Source organism: Melospiza georgiana, chromosome 13 (assembly GCF_028018845.1).
Source record: "Melospiza georgiana isolate bMelGeo1 chromosome 13, bMelGeo1.pri, whole genome shotgun sequence".
In the NCBI taxonomy this organism is placed as follows: domain Eukaryota; kingdom Metazoa; phylum Chordata; class Aves; order Passeriformes; family Passerellidae; genus Melospiza; species Melospiza georgiana.
The window spans coordinates 6,774,340-6,794,445 of NC_080442.1; the positions used below are offsets into that span (position 1 = coordinate 6,774,340).

General features: G+C 43.6%; 3 protein-coding genes across 10 annotated transcripts in view; 1 reads left to right on the top strand and 2 right to left on the bottom strand.

Moving 5' to 3' along the window:
* MYO1E (myosin IE) overlaps positions 1–9,252 on the top strand; it is a 76,920-nt gene extending 67,668 nt beyond the window's left edge. Inside the window, 6 exon segments of the mRNA XM_058033553.1 lie at positions 288–434; positions 1,774–1,931; positions 2,366–2,458; positions 4,728–4,932; positions 7,515–7,684; positions 8,185–9,252. Coding sequence (XP_057889536.1) covers positions 288–434; positions 1,774–1,931; positions 2,366–2,458; positions 4,728–4,932; positions 7,515–7,684; positions 8,185–8,261 — 850 coding nt within the window. The 3' untranslated portion in view covers positions 8,262–9,252.
* A 1,425-nt stretch (positions 9,253–10,677) lies between these two features.
* On the bottom strand, positions 10,678–15,858 carry CCNB2 (cyclin B2). Its single transcript, XM_058033505.1, has 9 exons — positions 15,783–15,858; positions 14,362–14,490; positions 14,157–14,282; positions 13,593–13,763; positions 13,358–13,516; positions 12,836–13,072; positions 11,910–12,050; positions 11,255–11,365; positions 10,678–10,940 (listed from the first exon to the last, which is right to left on the bottom strand). Exons 1-9 carry the CDS (start codon positions 15,810–15,812, stop codon positions 10,839–10,841), a joined length of 1,206 nt encoding a protein of 401 aa, XP_057889488.1. The 5' UTR covers positions 15,813–15,858; the 3' UTR covers positions 10,678–10,838.
* A 2,240-nt stretch (positions 15,859–18,098) lies between these two features.
* Positions 18,099–20,106, bottom strand: part of RNF111 (ring finger protein 111) — a 52,547-nt gene continuing 50,539 nt past the window's right edge. For 6 of the 8 annotated variants that reach the window (XM_058033428.1, XM_058033429.1, XM_058033436.1 and 3 more), the window contains 2 exons: positions 19,901–20,028; positions 18,099–19,380 (listed from right to left, as the gene is read on the bottom strand). In XM_058033428.1, the coding sequence (XP_057889411.1) occupies positions 19,263–19,380; positions 19,901–20,028 (246 nt within the window). In that variant the 3' untranslated portion in view covers positions 18,099–19,262. The remainder of the gene's footprint in view (positions 19,381–19,900; positions 20,029–20,106) is intronic. The other 2 variants (XM_058033433.1, XM_058033432.1) reach the window with 1 other exon arrangement.

Below are 20,106 nucleotides of genomic sequence, written 5' to 3' on the forward strand. Positions count from 1 at the left end.
AACTGTAATTTTAATAGCACATGTTTTTTTGCTAACAGTAATTACTGTAAAATTACTAAGTAGTATTCCTGTCTCTCAAAAGGGATTGTTTCAGCTATTCCATTATCAACTCCTGAAAAAAAATCAAACCTGTTCTCAGAAAGCAAGGCTCTGTAATTAATGCTGCTTGGACTTTGTTATATTTTTAAAACTTAACCATGAGTACTCTGCAAATGTCATTATTAATGCTGGCTGTATTTGCTGATGACATTTTAAACTGGATGCTGTATGCTCTGATTTCCTTGCAGCACCATGCAGGATGACATTTTCATTCTACATGAACAGGAATATGACAGTTTGCTCGAATCAGTCTTCAAAACAGAGTTTTTAAGCCTCTTGTCGAAACGATACGAAGAGAAAACACAACAAAAACTACCTCTGAAATTTAGCAATACGTGAGTTCTGGCTTTTCTCAATGGTCATTTAGGGATAAATGGTTTGTTCTTGCTGCCAAGGCAAATGATTGAGTGTGAGTTCTACTTTATTTACAATACTAGGAGGTAGCACAGTGTCTAACCCTGCATGTGCAAGGGTACCAGATTTTGTGCTTGCCTTGTCAGGAGTAACAGGTTAGGATTTACTAGGGCCACTTGACACTTCCCACTGTGAGTGTGCATGGAGAACTGCCTTTGTTCTCCTGACAGGGCAGGGCCTCTGCACAGCTGCTGCTGGCTCCTGGCAGGAGCAGGGAGCATCCTCTTCCTTCACCTTCACCTAGGAGTGCAGACATCTCAGTGAAGAGTTTGAAAGAATTCTGGGCACATAATGTAGCACTCTGAAATGCTGAAGTTTGTTGTGGGTACCAGGGACTGCAGGGTGAAAGAATAATTCTAAGGAGGCCTCACTTAAGTAAATGATATTGGGAACATTATTTAGAAACAAGTGTGAAAACCTAGAGCATGTCTGATGTGCACTTTGGCTGTGAGGACATCCTGGAAACAGTCCCAGCAAACATGTGCTTTTGTTAATGCTTCCACCCATTAAGGAGATCAGCAACAGCAGGCCTTGGATTTGTATGTTTACTTTATTGCCTTCAAAAAGGTGGAGGAATTACAAAAAGCAACAGGAGATCACTAATTTTGTTTGGAAAGGGTGTAGAAGGATAACTGAAGTGAGGAATATAACTCCAGCATACATTCCTGTACACTGAGAATGCAAAGCCAGGAGTAAGTGTCATGTATTGCATTCCCAAACCCTATCTGAGTACAGTTCAGAGCAGATGGGTAGTGTGGAAATGCTGGGAAGGAGAGAGTGTGTGGTGTGTGTGTGTGTGTGTGTGTGTGTGTGTGTGTGCGTGCAGAGCTGTCCCTTAGAGCTCAGCACAGGCCCTGCCCCGGAGCGCCCAGGGCAGTGCAGAGCCAGGCACAGGGTGGGGCTGTGCCTCTGACTGTGTGCAGGGCATGGCCACAAACAGCAGAGGCAGCTGACACATCTCCTACTTGAACCTTTGCACATTTTTGTTCAAAGCTCACTGTCCTCTCCAGGGCATCTTAAACTTCCTTTGAGAAGCTGTACCAGAAAAGTTATAATATAAATTACGAACATTGTTTTAAAAAGCATGGAAAAAAGATTTAATTATGTGGTTATGTCAGCTGAGTCATTCATGGAATGCAGATTCTCAGTCTAAGCTTTTAATTTTATATTTCTAAGTTATCTGCTGCCAAGCAATACTACCTTGATTTGATGTAGCAATTCTGGTTTTTTTTGATTTGTGTGTTCACATGCTTCTATCAGACTTGAAGTGAAGCTGAAGAAGGAGAGCTGGGGGCCGTGGAGCAGTGCTGGTTCCCGACAGGTGCAGTTTATGCAGGGCCAAGGAGATGTGGCCATTCTCAAGCCAAGTAATAAAGTGCTGCAGATCAGCATTGGACCAGGGCTACCAAAGAATTCCCGTAAGTAGGAATTTCCTCTGGAAATTAGGGGTTTGTAAAATCAGAGAATGGTTGACTTTTTCTACCCATGCTTGGCTCTAGCCTCGTCATGTTCCATATTAATTTGTCTGTAACACACAGAGATCCTAAGGATTACAGCAGAGTTCCTTGCTGCTCTACAGCTGTCAGTGGTCCTGCCCTTGTTTACTGTAGTTGCAAGAAGGCTTTGCTTTATATCCTGAGGCTGAACTGGATCATTAAAGGGAGAATATCCCAAAGTCATCCTTTTTGCACCTAATGCTTTGTAACAGCCTGGCCAACCCTGCAGGAGTCAGATTGCCCATTCCTGAAGATCAGCTCTTTCTGATCCCAGAAGAGGGGCTCTGGCAGCCAGCAGGCCTTACCTCATTAATGTTACTGTGAAGGAGTTACAGAACGTTGCTGGTTTCTTCCAGGTCCTACAAGACGGAGCCTGAGCCAAGGCAGAGGATATTCCAGTAGGTCTCAAAATCAGACTTATCCTATGAGAGCTGCACCACCTCCTCCAGGTAAGTCCTCTTAGCTTGGGCTGAACAGAATTCCAGGTAAAGGCTCTTGGTTTTCTCCTGTCATCTAGCAATTTTTACCCATTAAAAAAAGATTATGGTAACAGTTTAATTTTCTCTGTCAAAGACCCTGCCTGGAAAGCATCTGTTTGTAGGCATTTGTGTCTTGCTGGATATTCCCCCAGAGCTGTCCTGCTTGGTGTGGATGTTCAGACACTTGGTATAAGCCACTCAATCTAAACCTGACCTTGCAGCCTTCTCCAGAGTGAAGGGTCCAGGCTCTGTGCTTATTAAGCCATGGACAATGCTTTGCAGTGAAACTGCTTTAGGGCCAGCAGAGCACAGAATGCAGTTGTGTCTCATTGTGCTGCCTGTCAGACACGTTCCAGCTCCTGTGTGCTGGGACACAGCAGCTGAGCCAGTGAGCAGCATGGCTCTTTCTGCAGGGCACTGATGTCATCAGGGTGTTCCACTTCTGCCCTGGGCAGATAGGATTCATTTTGCTTGTGAACTCACAGGGAAGAACAATATTCCATTGACCCAGCATTTCCCAAGAGGTTTTTTTTACTTACACTCCCAGAGTACTTTCTTTTTAACAAAGCCTTTCAGTCAGCTGCTGTTTATTGAGAAGCACAATGCTAATGGTGGAAGTTAGGGGTGTGACCAGTCTTGGTCACCAAATTAAAGAGACAATTCCAAATCCTCACAGCTGTATGAGTCAAACTAACAACTGTGTGACCTGCCAGATCAGTAGTGAAGTGGGAAATTACTGTAAGAGCTGACCTGTGAGTATTTGTGCAGCATCAGTTAAAGCAAGGACAGTCTGGTTTCTATTTTCAAAAACTGTTTCAGCAGTTTTATAGCTAGAAGAATTGCTACTGCTGAAGTTAAGTGCTGTGATGACCCTCAGGCATTGGCTATCACATTTAAAAGGTGAGTAGAAGGCTTTCCTACAAACCTCTCTGTAGGTTACAGTGGCTTTGGTTGTTTTTTTGAATGTTAAACTCTCTTGGAAAGTAGCCACACATAGCTGGAAAAACAGAATTGCAGACAGGTGTTACAAAAGAGTTCCAGTTAAAATGCTCACACTTTCAAGGGGTTTAAAGCCATGTCATGATTTGGGCAAATTCATTCTTGAAAGTCCCAAACAATTATCTGGATTCTGCTATTTTCACATCTTGTTTTGAAATCAGTGGTGCAGTAGCTGAACAGAGTGTTCTGTACAGGTTCAGAACAACCCAAACCTTTATTAACATCACCATAATGTCTGTGCCACCCTGGCTTGGATTGCACAGTGGGGTTTGTGCAGGAATTTCTGAACCTTAGTACTGCCACAGCACCCAGAGAACATCAGAAGCAAAGAGCAGCTGTTGGAAGCAGTAGGTTTTCCCTGTAAAGGTGCTGTGATTGTGAATTCTCCTCTCTGCACAGCTGTTCTTTCTGCTCATGTTTAGCAGGCATAATCGCAATGGCAGAGCAGAGGCTCACCCATGTAAGTGAGAAAACTGATTTTTAATTGAAGCAAAGCTCCCCTTTTGTTCCATAGGAGTTTTAGGAATGTAAAACATCCAGACTTGGGCTCTTTAGGCCCTGATACTGCAGGTAGCTCAGACATAGGTGGGTTTGCTTTAAATTAGAGGCATAATTATGTATTTAAAGGCATATACCCATGTCAGTCCTAGAAAATGCAAACTCCTTTCCAACTACCAAAATAGCATCAAGGCATTTTTTAAAAACAAAACAACAAAAAAGCCCAAACACCCCCCACCCACATGCTTGTTAAAATAGACAAATATTTATAGCAACTTAATAAAACAATCAAATTCTTTGAGCATATGGTAGACTGAGTTTGAACTTCAGAAGAACAAGAAATTTGGATATGAATTAGCTATGGATTATGATTATGATTAATTATGATTATTATAAGCAGCTTTGGACCCTTATCTGGATAAAATATTGTGCAGTGCTTTAGAGGAGTTGGTGGTACCGTGTTACCTGAATGGAACTCAGCTGAGAGCTAACCCTTGTGCTTGCTTGGAACACCCAAGGCACAAGTCTTAAACCTGAGCACGAGTCCATGAAGTTGGCAAGCCAAAAGAGATTGTCAGCAGCCCAGAAACTGGGTACAAATCAGCATTTCAACATGATTTTGTGTTTGGGTTCCTTGATAGTGGGGCTCTGTGACAGCTGAGTCTGACAGCAAGGCCACCAAAGGTTCCCTCTACCGAGCTGCACTTTGGGCTGCACTCAGTCACTCTTTATTTACTTGCAGGTCAGCAGCAGAATGGAGTAATAAATCCCCCCCAGGGTGCAGCCCATGCCCAGATGCCAGGAAATCAGTGGGCCAACCAGAGGAACCTGTACACAAACATGACACGACCGGCTTTACCACGGCAAACGTCAGGAGGATCAGGCAAGATTTCACAGCAACCACAAAGCTTGGATTTCTTGAAAGTACCTGACCAAGGAGCAGCTGGGTAAGATTTTATATTGACTCTGATAAGAAGATGTCCATTTTTACAAATATTTCTACAGACTCAAACTGTTCATGACTGATACACTCTGTGCATCAATGACCAGCCTGTACTATTGAACTGTACTCAAAGGTTATCATCCATTCCATCAGATCCCAAACCATACTCCATCCTAGACCCATAGGAATAAAGGTGAAGCAGTTCTGGTTTAGTATCTTAAATTTGAATGTTGAAGGCGTTAAAAAATTATGTTTTTAAGCGACCCCACAGTTTCTGCTTTAACTCAGCCCTTACTCCACTCTCTTGTAGAACACAGTGGAGCTTTACTGTAGTGGGAATCTTAAGTGTCACTTAATTGTCCAAGTCTGCTGCCTATTCAGCAGTTCTAGGAAAAAAAGGAAAGAATTTAGTTTAGAAGTAGCAGTTTGCTGATGACTCCCGTGATCTGCATGAAGGGGGGGTTCTTTGAGCCAGCAAAAGTACATTTATTTCTAACCATATCAAGAGCAACTTTTTGTGCCAGCAGCCCTGTCTCAGCTGTCAGTCAGCAGAGAAGCTCCTGGGCAGGAGGAGTGTTTATTGTTTATTTATTGTTCTGCACTAAATTACCCTGTTGGCCTAAGCATTATTCTGCTGTGTTATCCACCAAGGCTGATTATTAAGTAATTATTAAGTTACAATGTAAGTGAGCATTACAGACCTCACAGTTATCAAACAGTAACATAATGTGCACAGTTGATAGATTTTGAGAGTCAGAAGTGCACCCAAGGCTTCCCAAGGAAAAGCTTTCCAGTTCCTAAACACAGAGCCCTTCAAGCAGGGTCAGGCATGTCCAGAGGTCTTTGCAGTTGTACTAAATGCAGTCATTTTACCCCACTGTGCCAAGGGTCAGCCATAAGATATTTCAGGCATATTTAGAGCTTTTCTTTGTTAAAGATTAATCTTCAAATAAGAAAGAAATCAGAAAGAAATAGCCACTGCTACTTATTTTACCACTTTCAATCTCATCAGCACATGCTAACAGACACATCTCTATCTTGTAATAACTTCATGGCTTTTAGTGATGAAAGGTTCTTGTCACATGTCAGCTTCTTCCTTAACTCTTTTACTAATATTAGCCTTTACTTGGTCTTGAGGCTACAGTTTGTGTAACAACAAAAACACATCAGCCCCAGGATAAAAGCAAAACCCAACATGCAAAACCCAACTGTTCTGCAGCAGTAACAAACCCAAGTACTCTTAGGAAATGACATTCCCAAGGCTGTCTTCCTGAGCATTATGAGCTCCTTTATTAAGACCCTGAAAAGAAACAATATAACTGCATTCAGCAGCGGATTTCAGACACAGTTCCTTTGCAAAAGGAAGCTGTGAGCTGGAAGAGGTGTGGCTTTAGTATTTCAAAACCAGAGATATATAAGTAGATGCAATTTTTAAGGAGTAGAATTGGGTTTATTTTTAGCAAAGCTGTAAGAAGGATACAGTGATACTAACAATCCAGTGCAGGACCAAGATTAAAATCAGCAGGCTGCCCCCTGCAGCAAAACATCTCATTCAAGATAGTGGAGTTCTACCACAGCTGCACAAAAGCTGAGCTGTTTTCCACTGTGCTGAATTCTTTAATTTCTGTACCTAGGTCTAGGTCTCCACAGTGTTTCCTACCCTGAGCAAAGGCAGTAAGTAGATGCTGAAGAACAGGAGAAAAATCTCTCCCCTCATAGATACACTGAGAACTGAAGTGCTGTTATAATCCACACTTACCTTATTTTCTGGTACAGTTCACTACTAAGTTAGAATCAGAGCTTTACTGACAAAATTAAGCCTAGGACTTCATGTAAGTAACTGTAACCCTGTCCTGCAAAAGCCATGTTACATTATCATGGCGTTACTGACATGATCACAGTTCATTCTCCTCCACATCATTCCATTTTTAGTCATTCATATTATTAATTTTAAACTGACATACTGAGTCTAATACCTGTTCTCTCTTCCAGCCTTTATTAGCTGATGAGCTGGCAAAAGGCATTTCTTCCCTCTTTCCCTTTCCTAATCTTTGGAGTGGTCACAGCTGTGACAGTTTGTGCAGCATCTTCCCTGCTGCTTCAGAGTTGGCTTTAACAGAACAAGTCCATAGATGGCCCTGGAAGCTGAGGGAACTTAAGAGAGATGCAAGTGTCTGTTACAGCTTAGTCACAAGAATGGTAAAGTAGCAAGCCTGTGAGCTAGAACTTTGTTTTTGATACTGAGAAGTGAATCACTGGTGACAGTGGGGCAAGGGGAGAGACACAGCCTGAGCTGTGCAGATACCAAGATATGCATGAACTGCATGCACACATTCGCTTCCATTTCATCTGGGGCAGTAAATGTCTTCTAAGCATTGGAACTGCTGTTGGGAACTCATCCATTTCCATAGGAAAGAAATGGCAACTCTGTCCCTTTCACAGGGAAGTCTCGCACGGCTATTTTTAATTGTAGTGACATTCAAGAAAAGGCATTTTCCCTTTGTGTGCCATTGTTTGCAATGAGTGCATTAAGAGAGGGGTTGCTGGGGCTGAGGATGGGGTCTCACAGCCCTGTGTGCGTGGCAGGGTCCGCAGGCAGACGTCGAGCCGGCCGCCGCCCGCCGGGGGCCGGCCCAAGCCGCAGCCCAAGCCCAAGCCGCAGGTGCCGCAGTGCCGCGCGCTCTACGCCTACGACGCGCAGGACACCGACGAGCTCAGCTTCAACGCCAACGACGTCATCGACATCCTCAAGGAAGGTACGGACACAGGGCTGCCCCTAACAAACACACTGGGCTCTGGGCACGGGGAGCTGGGACGGGACCTCCTGAGCCACCCCTCCTCATCTTCTCTTGTTGGGTGTGCAAATTCCCATACTGGCCCAGGGGGCAGAGAAGCCTCCACCCCAGTCCAACCTCTTCACTCAACAGCATGTCACACAGACCAAGGAGCTGTCACTGGCTACTGCAGAGCTGTACACTTAGCCAGACACTAATTCTGGCTCTAGAGGAAAATTAGCCTAAGTCACAGCTGTAGCACAAGAAGCAAAATGTAATTAACTGGTTCCAGCTCTGGGTCTCCAAAGCACCCTCCTCAAGGCAAAATTATGTGGCCAAAAGATGAACACACTCCAAAAATCCTGTCACCTCATTCCTTCCCAGAAAGGCTCTCACTAAGTGGGCACAGCTTTGCAAGGTTGCCCCAAGTACACAGAAATGCTTCCAGAGCCTCACTCCTTACCTTGCTGTCCTTGTTACAGATCCTTCTGGCTGGTGGACAGGAAGACTACGAGGGAAACAAGGACTCTTTCCCAACAATTATGTCACCAAGATTTAAAAGACTGTCAGAGAAAACTGGTGTGAAGGTACCAGTGGTTGAAGATGTTTCCCCTGCCTTCAGGACACTGTTCTTCCAAGGTCTGCCTTCTCAGCAGTATTTTCACCAGTAAATTGTGTATGAGCAGGTTGAGTTTCCCACAGTACAGACTTTGATTTTTGTCTCAGCACCATACAGCAATGAACTGTCCAATTATTTATTATATTTAAAACCTGATTTAAACACCTAGAAGAATGCTCAGACCTACCATCTTCCTGAAACAGGTGCTTTACAGTCTGGAACCAGGGACTTCTAAAGGGGTGTATTTATTAAGTGCCTTCAGCTCAATATCAGTAACCTTTTTAATTATCTACTGAAGATAATGTTGAATGCACATTTCCTCTAATGCAGATCATTCTGGGGAACATGTTAATAAGTATGCTGCTACATGTCAAAAAGATTTAGGCTCATTTGGGATATTACCATCTGAAAAACTACTGTGATGGTCTATTTAATTCTGTACAGAGATGTAATGGAACTGGTTTGTGTTTGCAGGTGTGTTAGGGACTCCAACAGGCACTGTAAGACTTTAAAACAGAAAACCACATAGTACTGTATGATAAACAATGTTGCCTTCTTCAAGATTTATATTATAATATGGCTGGCCCATGTTGGATTTATGTTTAATACTCTACCTGTTATAGGAAGTGTCTTTATGCAGAGCTGTACATTTATAGAAATAGTTATATACTGTATATAAAAAACTGGTTATGATAGAAACATGTATAAATGTATAATGCAGTAGTCCACTGTTCTTGTGAGGTAGTACTGCTAGAATTTTTATGCCAGGTACTTACAGATATGCACTACTCCTTCTCCTTTTAAATAGCAAAAGCACAGGTCTTACTGCCCAAGTCTGATTGCCTCCCCCAGAGTGGCTGTTGCTTGCCCTGCAGTTCTGAGAATTCCTGCTTTGCCTTTTGATCCTCCATAAAATAAAACAGAGGATGATCAACAGGTGTGTTCTCTGTGGAGTTTGTTCTCACATATACAAACAAATCCCTTGACAACAATGGCTTCAGGATTTTACTGCACTGACTTCTAAAGAAAGAATCCCTTTCTTCACTCCAAACTAAATTATTTTCCCTATGCCCAGCTGCAGTGACATGCATTTCATTCTCTCATCAGTTAAAAAGCCCTGCAGATGCTGGTATTAAAAGTTGCATAAGCTTTAAATACAGCTGTAATTCTTGAATCCCTCCCTCCCAAACCATTGCCTACATCTAACTTAGGTACAAACTCCATCTTCTACAGCAGCTGTTTCTGGGAGCCAGAAATGAGGACCTCACTCCAAGGCAGGAATAATACCCAGACAAGGAATGAGGCACATTTTTCAGCAGACAGTTTGCAGCAAGTGCTAGGCTTACTTATCCCAGGGGACAGAAAAACCTCCTGCTTGAGGACAGAAAACCCAGTAGAGCTTTAACATCCTCCCACAGGGGAGCACTGAGAGGTCTAGGGCAATTCTGTAGTGTTGGGTTCTTGCCTTCTACATCAGAGCAAGGCACACTCATGAAGAGATGTTGGAAGGGAGGTACTGAGTTCAGCATAACCTGGGGACTATCAAAAGGTCTATTTTAACATTACTTATACAAGATTATTTTAACAAATAGACATACATGAGGCATTGGGGCAGAAAAGTTGCATTACTTATATGCTTATATTCCCTGGGCATACAAAAAGATGCTGACACTTAGATTAGAAACACAGACAAAAGCAAGCAAAGTGCCAAGGAAGTGACAAGAACTGCCTTATGCTGGGTTTGACTCTACAATCCCAGGTACAGAGGCTTATTGGAGAAGCAGGGGGAAAAAGATGTGGGCAAGCAAATAGATAATGAAAAACCTAACAGGGTTCTTGTCAGGAAGTGGAGGTTTCAAGGGTGAGCTGCTTTCAAAAGATTTCATGCCCACAGTTCCACATCTGTATTCCCTGCACAGCTGTTAGCATTACAGGAGACTTCCAGTTCTTCTACCTTCGCTCCCTTTGTTAAGCACACAGAGAAACACAAAGATTTACAAGGGTAATACCTGTTAAAGATAGCCTACATCTTTCCCCACACTTGAAGATGGCTAACTCCAAAAAAAGAAATAAATTCCAGTATACTTTCTTGAAACAAGGCACTGAAAAAAGTACATATTTAGTGTTCTTTAAGGTACAACAAAAAAACCTGTCTGCCTCCTCTATCTTAAGAGCGAAATAAGTTAATAAATATAGTGCAATATATAAAGCTTGGAGATTCTCTCTGGAAACAACCACAGAGAATAATCAAGCCCATTTAACTGCAAGTTGTAACAATCACCTATTTAGTCAAATGTTCCACTTGGACATTAGATTGCAAATACGTAGGTTGTACCTTAAAGAGTCACACTCAATATTTAAAAGAAAGGAGTTTTATTTTTAGACAGAAAGCTGTATTACAAAGCAAATTAAAACGTCACCTTCAGTGTGAGTCGGAAGTGTCTGTGGGAGCTGGAGCGCTATGTACAAAAGCAGGAGACAAAGTGCAAACCCCATCAGCCCTGGCTGCCCAGGGCTTCACAGCAGCGACGCAGCCAGATCCTTGATGACCGCACTGTTCAGCTGAGGGATGGTGCTGATGGTCAGTAGTTTGCTGCTTGCATACTTGTTCTTGATAGCCTGAAGAGAACAGAGATACAAAAGTTTCATGCATACACCATTGATACTCAGGCAGGTAATTTTGGGGCAGCTTGCCTGCCTACTTGAAAAACAAGCAAACAAACAAGGCTGGCACTGAAGCATTTTGCAAAGTAACAAGAGCACAATTTGTCTAAAAGGTGTTGCTGTTAACATTAATGCAAAAGCCTCTTCTAGGCTTGGCAGAGCAGCTTATGCTTTAAGATAACATACAGAGTATTTACCTAAGGAGCTACCACATGCAGCAAAGATCATTTTGATAACATTAGAGAAAGGATTTAAATAGTTATATTTACCGTGTATTTTGTTAACTTCTCATTCACTTTGACTACATTCTTGGCCATATGTTTCATGGTCATCACAAGGCCGTCTTCTGCATAGCCAGTGTAGTACTGCTGCTTTGTACCCTGCAGCAAAATGGTCACAAACTTGAGATTTGTGAGGGAGGAATTGCTGCTTGAGACACAATCACTTCAGGCAGCAAACACCCCGAGCTCACAGCTGAGCCTCAAGTGCTGGAAACTGTAGCTGTCAGTTGAAATGACAGATCCAGAGTCATCTGATGGGCAGAAGTCTGTACACATCAATTTCACAGACCATACTTTTAGACTGAGCACAGGATAAAAAAGCAACTACCAGCTGAATAATAACTCACTACTCATGGTCCGTAACTTCATTGTGCTACATGTACTGCAAGAATTATGAAAATCTGCAGTGTAGCTTCAGTAACTCAAAGCTTTCATGAGAAAACCCTTTTGTACCCCAGTATTCACAGAGAAAAGGATTGTGAGTTTTTACTGGTACATTCCTTATTCTACCTGCCACTATGCATCAGGCTGCCCACCCATCATTCCAGCACCAGCACTGTCACCAACTAAACACGATTTTTAAAGTACTTTTTTATTAGCTGGATTCCACTGAGTGAAGAACAAGTTTGATTAAAGTGCTCACCCATTTGGCAGGTCCCAGAACCCTCTGAGACAGGCACAGGGCAGCAGCTGCAATCTCTGAGGGCCGGTGGTGCACCATGTCATAGTCTACCAGGGTCAGCTCCATCAGGTACTTTGCCAGAGTGTGTTGCTTGGCATCGGCCTAGCAGGGTGAGAGCTTGTTAATCCACAGTTTCACTTCACTTTAGCATCATCACTCAGAATTGCTTATTGTGTTCAAAGAACAAAACAAAAATAGCAAAATCTTTACTACAGTTAAGGGACCATCCTTTTAACAGACATTCCTCGCAAAATCAAGACCAGCAGCCATTTGGAATTTAGACACAAAGTCAAGGGAGGAATTTTAACAGAAATCTGCAGTATCAGGTACAGCTGTGCCCAGTTAGGGACACTAATGCTCCCTCTGTAAAGCAGACTAGGGAGGGGAGGTGTAAAATGACTTAGGGAGAAACTTGAGTTACCCAGTGGTCTGCTGAGGTAACTGAAACCCACCTCAAGTGCAGACAGTCACTTGAATATAATTACTGAGGTGGAGAAAGAAAGGGTTGGATCAAAGAGAAAGCTTATCTTTTGATTCTTAAATAACACAATATTTACAACCAGAAGTTACAAAGAACTGCAACACTGCTAGTGTTTTACTAATAAGTACCCTGATCACCAGGATTAAAAAGATTAAAAGCAAGGCTTCTTAGTTTAACAGTAAGGCTGAACACGGGCATCAGTGAATAGAAAGGTGAAATACTACTGGCTGCCACAGTGACATTGCCGTGTTAGGCCACACGGTGGAGTTTCAGAGCTGAGCATTGCTTCATCCAGCATTTAAGCTGGAGGAGGAAAGGTCACATGATAAAAACACTAGGAGCAATCCTTACAGGCTTTACCAATAGAGGGAAGTGCTGGATAGTGGATAATAATACAAGTACCCACCTCCCCAGCTTTTGATGCTCTTCTTAAGAAGTGAATTGGAAGAGGTCGCCCCAGGTCAAAGTTTAATTCTTTCAGAATAATCATTTCCATTTCTCTAATTTCATTACTGGTGTAGGAATTGTCAGTAATATAAACAAAGTCTCCTACATCAGGAGACAAGATCTCTTCATATTTTGAAGCTACAAGCATCGCTGTTACGCCCACCAGCTGAAGCTTCTTGCGAGGTACTGGATGATTCTGCAACACAGACATTCAAAATGCAGGCCTTGAAGTGTCAAACTCTAGAAAATCAGATTCATATTTATCAGTTTAGAATGATGAATGAGGTTTTCACTCTAGGCAAAGGTGACTGTAAGGCTCAAAGAAGGCAGCAGCCTGAGTTAAGGTGCTGCACTGTCACAGCTCTTACACACAGAGCAGATCCTGCTGATCATGTGATTTCTAAAGAAAAGTTAAATCCTGAACTCCTTGACAACCGTAGCAAGTGAGCAATTGCCGAGCACGGCCTGGGGGAGATCTCACCTGCAGGAAGCGATCCATGATGGCCACACACATGTAGAGGGTCTCCTGCAGGAGGCGGAACCTCGAGTGCACCTGCACCAGCCAGTCCACCAGGATGGCGCGCATGCGCCCGTTGATCGTCCTCCCGTCCAGGTAGTGCGGACGGACGGACTGCTGCAGCTGGGGGGACAGACAGCGGGTGGGTGAGCAGCCAGGCAACCCCCCGAGACACCAGGACAGCCCTGGGGCACCCTACCTCGAGCTCCCTCAGGTACAGGTAGATGTCTTTCACGTAGTCACTACACAGCTGGGGGTTCTCCGAGTCCTCTGCATCGATGTCTTCGATGTTGTTGAGCAGCACATCAGAGAAGGCCTGGCACAAATCCTCCTCCTGCATGGACACATCCATAGGGACAGGAGACAGAGCCTAAGGAACAGATCACATCTGTTAACACAGGTCCACTGGGTAAGTTTCACTGTTCCTTTGTTTCCATGTTTCACCCGTCACTAACACAACTTCTTTAGATGGAAGCTTGGGCTCCAGCACAGCAAGTTTCCACTGATATACCACAAACACAGAATTCCAACATCTTCCAGTAATTGCCAGCTAAAGCAGAAACTTCATCCAGTACTTCAGCAGCTCATGCTGCCACTTGAACATCATGCATTATGCTTAACTACAACATGCATTAAACCAAAACCTCATTACAGAGACTTTGTTTCTTCAGCAGGGGAATGAGATAGAGCCACAGATAAACTATTGTGAAGGTAGAGCTCAAAGTTGCAAATCAAATTAAACAACAGTATCATCAGTTCCTACCTTTGGAACATCAGTTTCTTTGTTTGCTTCATTTACAGCAGCTGGAGCTTTAGGCAGTACAGTTCCATTTGTCACCTTGCTAGATGCTTTCACAGGCTTTGGAGATGTTTTGAGGCATTCTGTTTTCTGTAGTGAAAACATTTATTATTAGTACAGGGCAACAATCCAACTTCTCCCTGTATAGAGATTTCAAATGTTCCTTTACCTTAGATATGCGTGTTCCTCTTGTTGCAAACTTATTTCCTATTTCCTCCAAAGCAGACCTTTTGCCAGTCACTTGAGTTTTTGCTTTACTTCTAAGGTCAGGCACAGCATTCTCCGTCCCTCTACGGATCTAAAATGATAAAATTGCAAAAGTTTAAGACTCAGAGACCAACAACTTTCCAATGCCTGACTCCATTACAGACTTACCACCACTGTACCTACTATGCATTACTCAACCAGCTTTTACTTCTTAGCCAGTCACATATATACATATATTTAGAGGAAGAAGTCTCCTCTCTAGTTTCAGAGCACTATGCTTCTAAACGGTGCTGTAAAAGTAGGCAATGCACCCTATCATACTTTTTAAGGTCAGAGTGCTCACCTGCAGTTAAAAGCTCTCACATTTGCACTTTGTAACTCTAGTAGCGCCCCCAAGAGGATGCATAAAGCAAATTCCTGGTTAAACACATACCGTATGAATTGAAAAGCTGTGCTGCACACGCAAAAACTAATATTCTTTGTTACGGACAGCAATTAAACCACCAGGCTTCAGTTTTTTTCGTGGAGTTCACTTTAACCCATTAGACAATCGCCACAGAAGCGAGGCTCCTGCAGTCCCTGCCTACGCCTCCCCCTAGGGCAGCTTTAGTTTTCCCACTCCCACGTTCCCCGCTGTTCTGCGGGGGAGGCGCGGGCGGCCAAGGCCAGCCCGAGGCGGGGGCAGCGCCCGCGCTGCAGGAACCGGGTCCCCTCCCAGCGCTGGGCCGCAGCTCGGCCCGGCCGCCGCCCCACCCGCCGAGGTACGGGGGGAAACCGGCTAGCCTGAGGGCCGCTCCCCAACCCCCACCGGCCTGAGGGCCGCCCCCGGACCCCCATCGGCCTGAGGGCCGCCCCCCGACCCCCATCGGCCTGAGGGCCGCTCCCCAATCCCCACCGGCCTGAGGGCCGCTCCCCGACCCCCGCCGGCCTGAGGGCCGCCCCCCGACCGCCATCGGCCTGAGGGCCGCCCCCCGACCCCCATCGGCCTGAGGGCCGCCCCCGGACCCCCACCGGCCTGAGGGCCGCCCTCGGACCCCCGCCGGCCTGAGGGCCGCTCCCCGACCCCCATCGGCCTGAGGGCCGCACCCCCACCCCCGCCGGCCTGAGGGCCGACCCCGGACCCCCACCGGCCTGAGGGCCGCACCCCCACCCCCGCCGGCCTGAGGGCCGCTCCCCGACCCCCGCCGGCCTGAGGGCCGCTCCCCGAACCCCGCCGGCCTGAGGGCCGCTCCCCGAACCCCGCCGGCCAGGCCGCGACCCCCGCGCCGCCTGAGGGCAAACACCGGCGGGGCCCTCTCTCGCCCGCCGCCCCCCCCACTCCTCGCCCCGGCTGCTCCTCTGTCGCCCCCCCGGCCCACCCGCCGCCCTCACAGGGGTACTCACAGGGGCACGGCGTGTCACCTGCAGCGCCATGGACACGAACACAGGGGGGCCACTGTTGCCGCTCCGCACAGAAAGGTTCCGCTCTCCAGCTAAACTAGCGGCCGCTCTCTCACGCTGCCGCGGGTCCATTTAAACACTGTCCTGCCCTACTATTGGACAACTTCGTACAATGCACGCGTCCGATTGGTCCGTCTGCACAGGCCCCGCTCCAGCAGGAAAGGGCTGCAGCGGCTTCCGGTGCGGAGGGCGCAGCGGCTCCCTCGGGCTCCGCTGGGGTTTAACCCGAACCGCACCGGCACCGGCACCGCGCCCGAACGGCCCCAAACGCCTCCCCGCGGGCGCTCCCTGCTCGCGACAGGCAGCCGAAGGTTCAATAACGAGTCCCGAGATTCAGGAACTTCAACGTTGTCTAAACCAGCAGAAAAGTTTACTTGCAATTCTTCTCCAGAATTGCACTCTTAAAATAAGCACTGAATTCCAAGGTTCCCATTTAGCAGGATAATTTACTTCAGCTGAACGCTGATCCTTCACTAACAGTTTCTTCTTAGGCAGTACCTGCAGTAATACGTGTAAACGAAAATGTTTACGGATCAAGACTCCAAGAGCAAGACAAGGGAAGGGGGAAAAAATTGCAAAAGAAACAGATTTTGAATGATACCAGTCTAACATTTTATTTATTGCATACAAAAGGATTTCTTTTGACAATGGAATTTTATATGAAAAGTAATTTGATGCATACTGTTGAGAATCTTATCTTTAAAGATGCTGCAGAAAACTTAAGGCAATGCATCTAAGCATATAAAGCACAGTAAGTGGTGGAAATTTTCAAAATGAGACGCCTATTCCTTTTCCTTCCCTTAAACTATGGTTAAGTCACAACCTTCCGGAACAGAATTAAGCTGCAGCTTTTTAGCCCCTGCAATAGCATTAAGATCAGAACACTGTGATTCCTGACAAATACCTAAGTGTTCAGCATCACATTACAACGTTATGCATACATTTAAAAGCAAGACAGTATCAGTAGCTATTATATAACAAATCAATTCATGGATCACTAAAATACCTCTAGTACCAGGCACTCAAATTAGACCCATAAAATATTTCCTTAAAAAGAAAAAAAAAATCCCCCCAAACCTGTGCTTCTCTGTCCTGTAAGGAAGCCAAAATAGATTCTATCACACACCCAGGGTCTCAGTAACTTCAGAGGCCCTGGGGTTCTTTCCCATATCTCTCAAGTACCTTCTTGGAAACTTTTAGAAATGAGTATCATCAGTCTTGAAGCATTAGTGGTCAATTAACTTCTTTTCAACAGTCACTAGAAAACACAATGTGTCTGTTCAGTCCTTCCAGTTACTTTTATTCATTCTTAGCAGCGAACAGATTAATGCAGCTTCAACTTTGCAGTCACTTTCAGTTTCCTACAGCCAGAATGTTCAAGAAGCTTTAGCATAAACCCAAGTCACGTTTTGAAGCAGTTCAACCTGTTGCCTCTCTCCCATATCCCCCATCATACAAGCGCAAAGTGGTTTTAAGTTCAGTTTCAGCAATGCCATTAAGCTTGAACAGGTCCATTTATCACACATGCTGGAATAAAATTTCTCTGTTTAAAGCCTCAGTGCCAGAGGTGTGAAGTTTGTTGCCAGCAATAGACACTGTACTCGCAAATGCTACTACTAACAGGTAAAAAAAAAAATCAAATAAAAGGGAAGCAGCTTTAACCATACAGAAACAGGCATCAAATTCGATAAGGTAATATTCATAAATGGATTTTTTAGTGTAAACATAAGAATTTATCTTCTAGGTTTACTGTAAACAGTTTTACATGTAATCTGATCATGACAGACAAAGACAAGGAACTGAAGGTATTTATTATTCAATCCACTTACAAAGCAGGTGGCTTAATGCAAGCTAATTGGCATGTTCATATATGATCCCCAAGGAACATCTTTTCCAAAGTGACAGTAATGCTGTCTCGATGTTTTTGCACATTTGCACTTTGCAATGTTGAGCACATTTAAATAAATTATAATCTATTAGATGTGAAAGAATGTTGATGAGCAACTGGAATCCTGATATGGACTAAAACCTCCTTCAAAGGCAAAATGTTTGTACATTATAACTTAATTCTATATACTATATTATGCAGCAAATCTTAACTATAGAAAATATTTCAATCAGTGATGGACTGTTGGTAATTTATAAAGAGGGAATCTATGATCAAGGCAAAAACTAGGGAACCACAATTTGTGTCTCAGTTTCTACAGGAATTTTACAGGTTTCAACTTACTAATGAAAAATAAAAACAAGAGACAAGTGGATTTAGCTAACTTTATTAACTTTAAATCTAATAAAAATCCCAAGACAAGCCTGGAATCCTTAGAAATTCTATGAATTCACGTATATAAACCCAAACAAAAACCCTGCAGCTTTAAGTCCTTATTGAATGGTTTTATATTTTAAAAAAACACAAACCAACAAAACCCAAACAAATAAACAAAAACATAGCAAAAAAAAAAAAAAATCCCAAAAAAACCAACCCTCAATGTGCGCAGATACTTCAACTTAAGTTAGCAGAAGACCAAACAGATTCTAAGCTCTTTTTCCATGTCCCTAATAACTCTTTCAGTCTGCAAGTATCTACAATCCAGCTAACTGAAATCAACATTTAGTGTTCACTAAGAGCTGTTTCACAGCAGCATATATTTAAGTTAGGGATTCAAATTTCTAGACACAGAAGAAAATGATAAATACAATCTGAACAGCAGTCTAAATGTTTAATATTGACATTCAAATATATCTGCATTGTGCTGAAATTTTTAAAACGAACACAAAAATCTGATCAGACAAAAACTCTGGTGATGAGTATGCTATATGTATCAGTCAAACTGAATATAATTCATATTCTGTTCCCAGTATTAAGGATGTTATTTGACTCATAACTGATCTTGTAAATATACAGCAGCCATTTTTTCCTAATTAAGGAATGTCTCAATACATAATATTATCCTTTTCTAGATGATCTTTATACATTTCAACTAAAATATATATGATCGATTAAATTAAGGAATTCAAGGTTAGTAATGAGTGAAATCATACTTTCAAAGCTTGATACTACATAAAACAAACCAAAAAAGAGACCACACAATTCTACTTACTAAAGCAGCTAATCTTGCCTGCAAGTCTGGGGTCACAAAGCCCATAATATGTGCAAACAAATGCAATACAAGGAACCATGCAAAAATACAGTAATGAATTTAAAGAAAAAAATGTAAAACAAAACAAATTTATAAATACACTGAAACTCAACTGTCTTCTACATAAACTGTAGGTCTAGCATTAGTTGTACCATATAGCAGAGCCAGCACTCTGGGTTCAATGCTTCCAAATCTGCGCAGGTAAGTCATGCCATCTTTGGTTGACTGCAGTACCAGCAAGGATGAGAGGGAGTGACAGGGAGGACAAGAGTTCTGGAAAGCAGTGTCAACTTTCACTAGGCAGCTGAGCCTCAATGTCCACTCTGCAAATGGGGCACTTCTTGTTAGTAATCAACCACTGATCTACACATACTTGGTGGAAAAGGTGCATACAGGGAAGGCGCCTGTCATCAGAACACAGAAACATCAGTGTTAATAAAGCATTTCCATATCAACAACCCCATTGGGAAAAAAACAGCGTGGGCTTTGCTACTGAGGTCTGCTCTTTCTGTTTTCCCAGGTTTCACAGCCTTTCCAGTTGCACATGCATTCTGTCTAGTTCCAAAGAAATGGATATGGGCAATGAAGTCAAGCATCAGCTGGCTTCTGCCATATTAGCCTGATTTAAACCTGCTGCAGTTTAAGTAGCATTACTCCAGAAACACTGACAGTCCTGATTAATTCAGGGCATCAGCTTGGGCTCATGTTATAACAGAGACAGTCAAACTATGGAATAACCCACACTCTACCTAATGCCAATACAGACTGAACAATGTGCATTTTAAAGTGCAACTTGTTGTACTGTATTAGTTCAATGCAGTAGTAAACTGTAACTGTTAACCTAAGCAGTACTGCAAAGCAGGGCACCAGATTCAAGTATGGTGCCAAAGCCAGAACATTAGCATTATATTCAGTGTTATTTACCTGACATCTTCACCTTCCTCCAATATAGACAAACAGATGGTGCACTTTTCCTCTGTGTCTTCTTCTGTTCCTTCCTCCCCATCTTGTTTGCAGTGCAGTTTCCTCTGTGAGAACCAATCAGTTGTTACCTTGTTAGTAGAGATGACATTATTGACAAACTGAGAAAAATCTGTTTTTGATACATATTCAACACATATTTCTTTGAA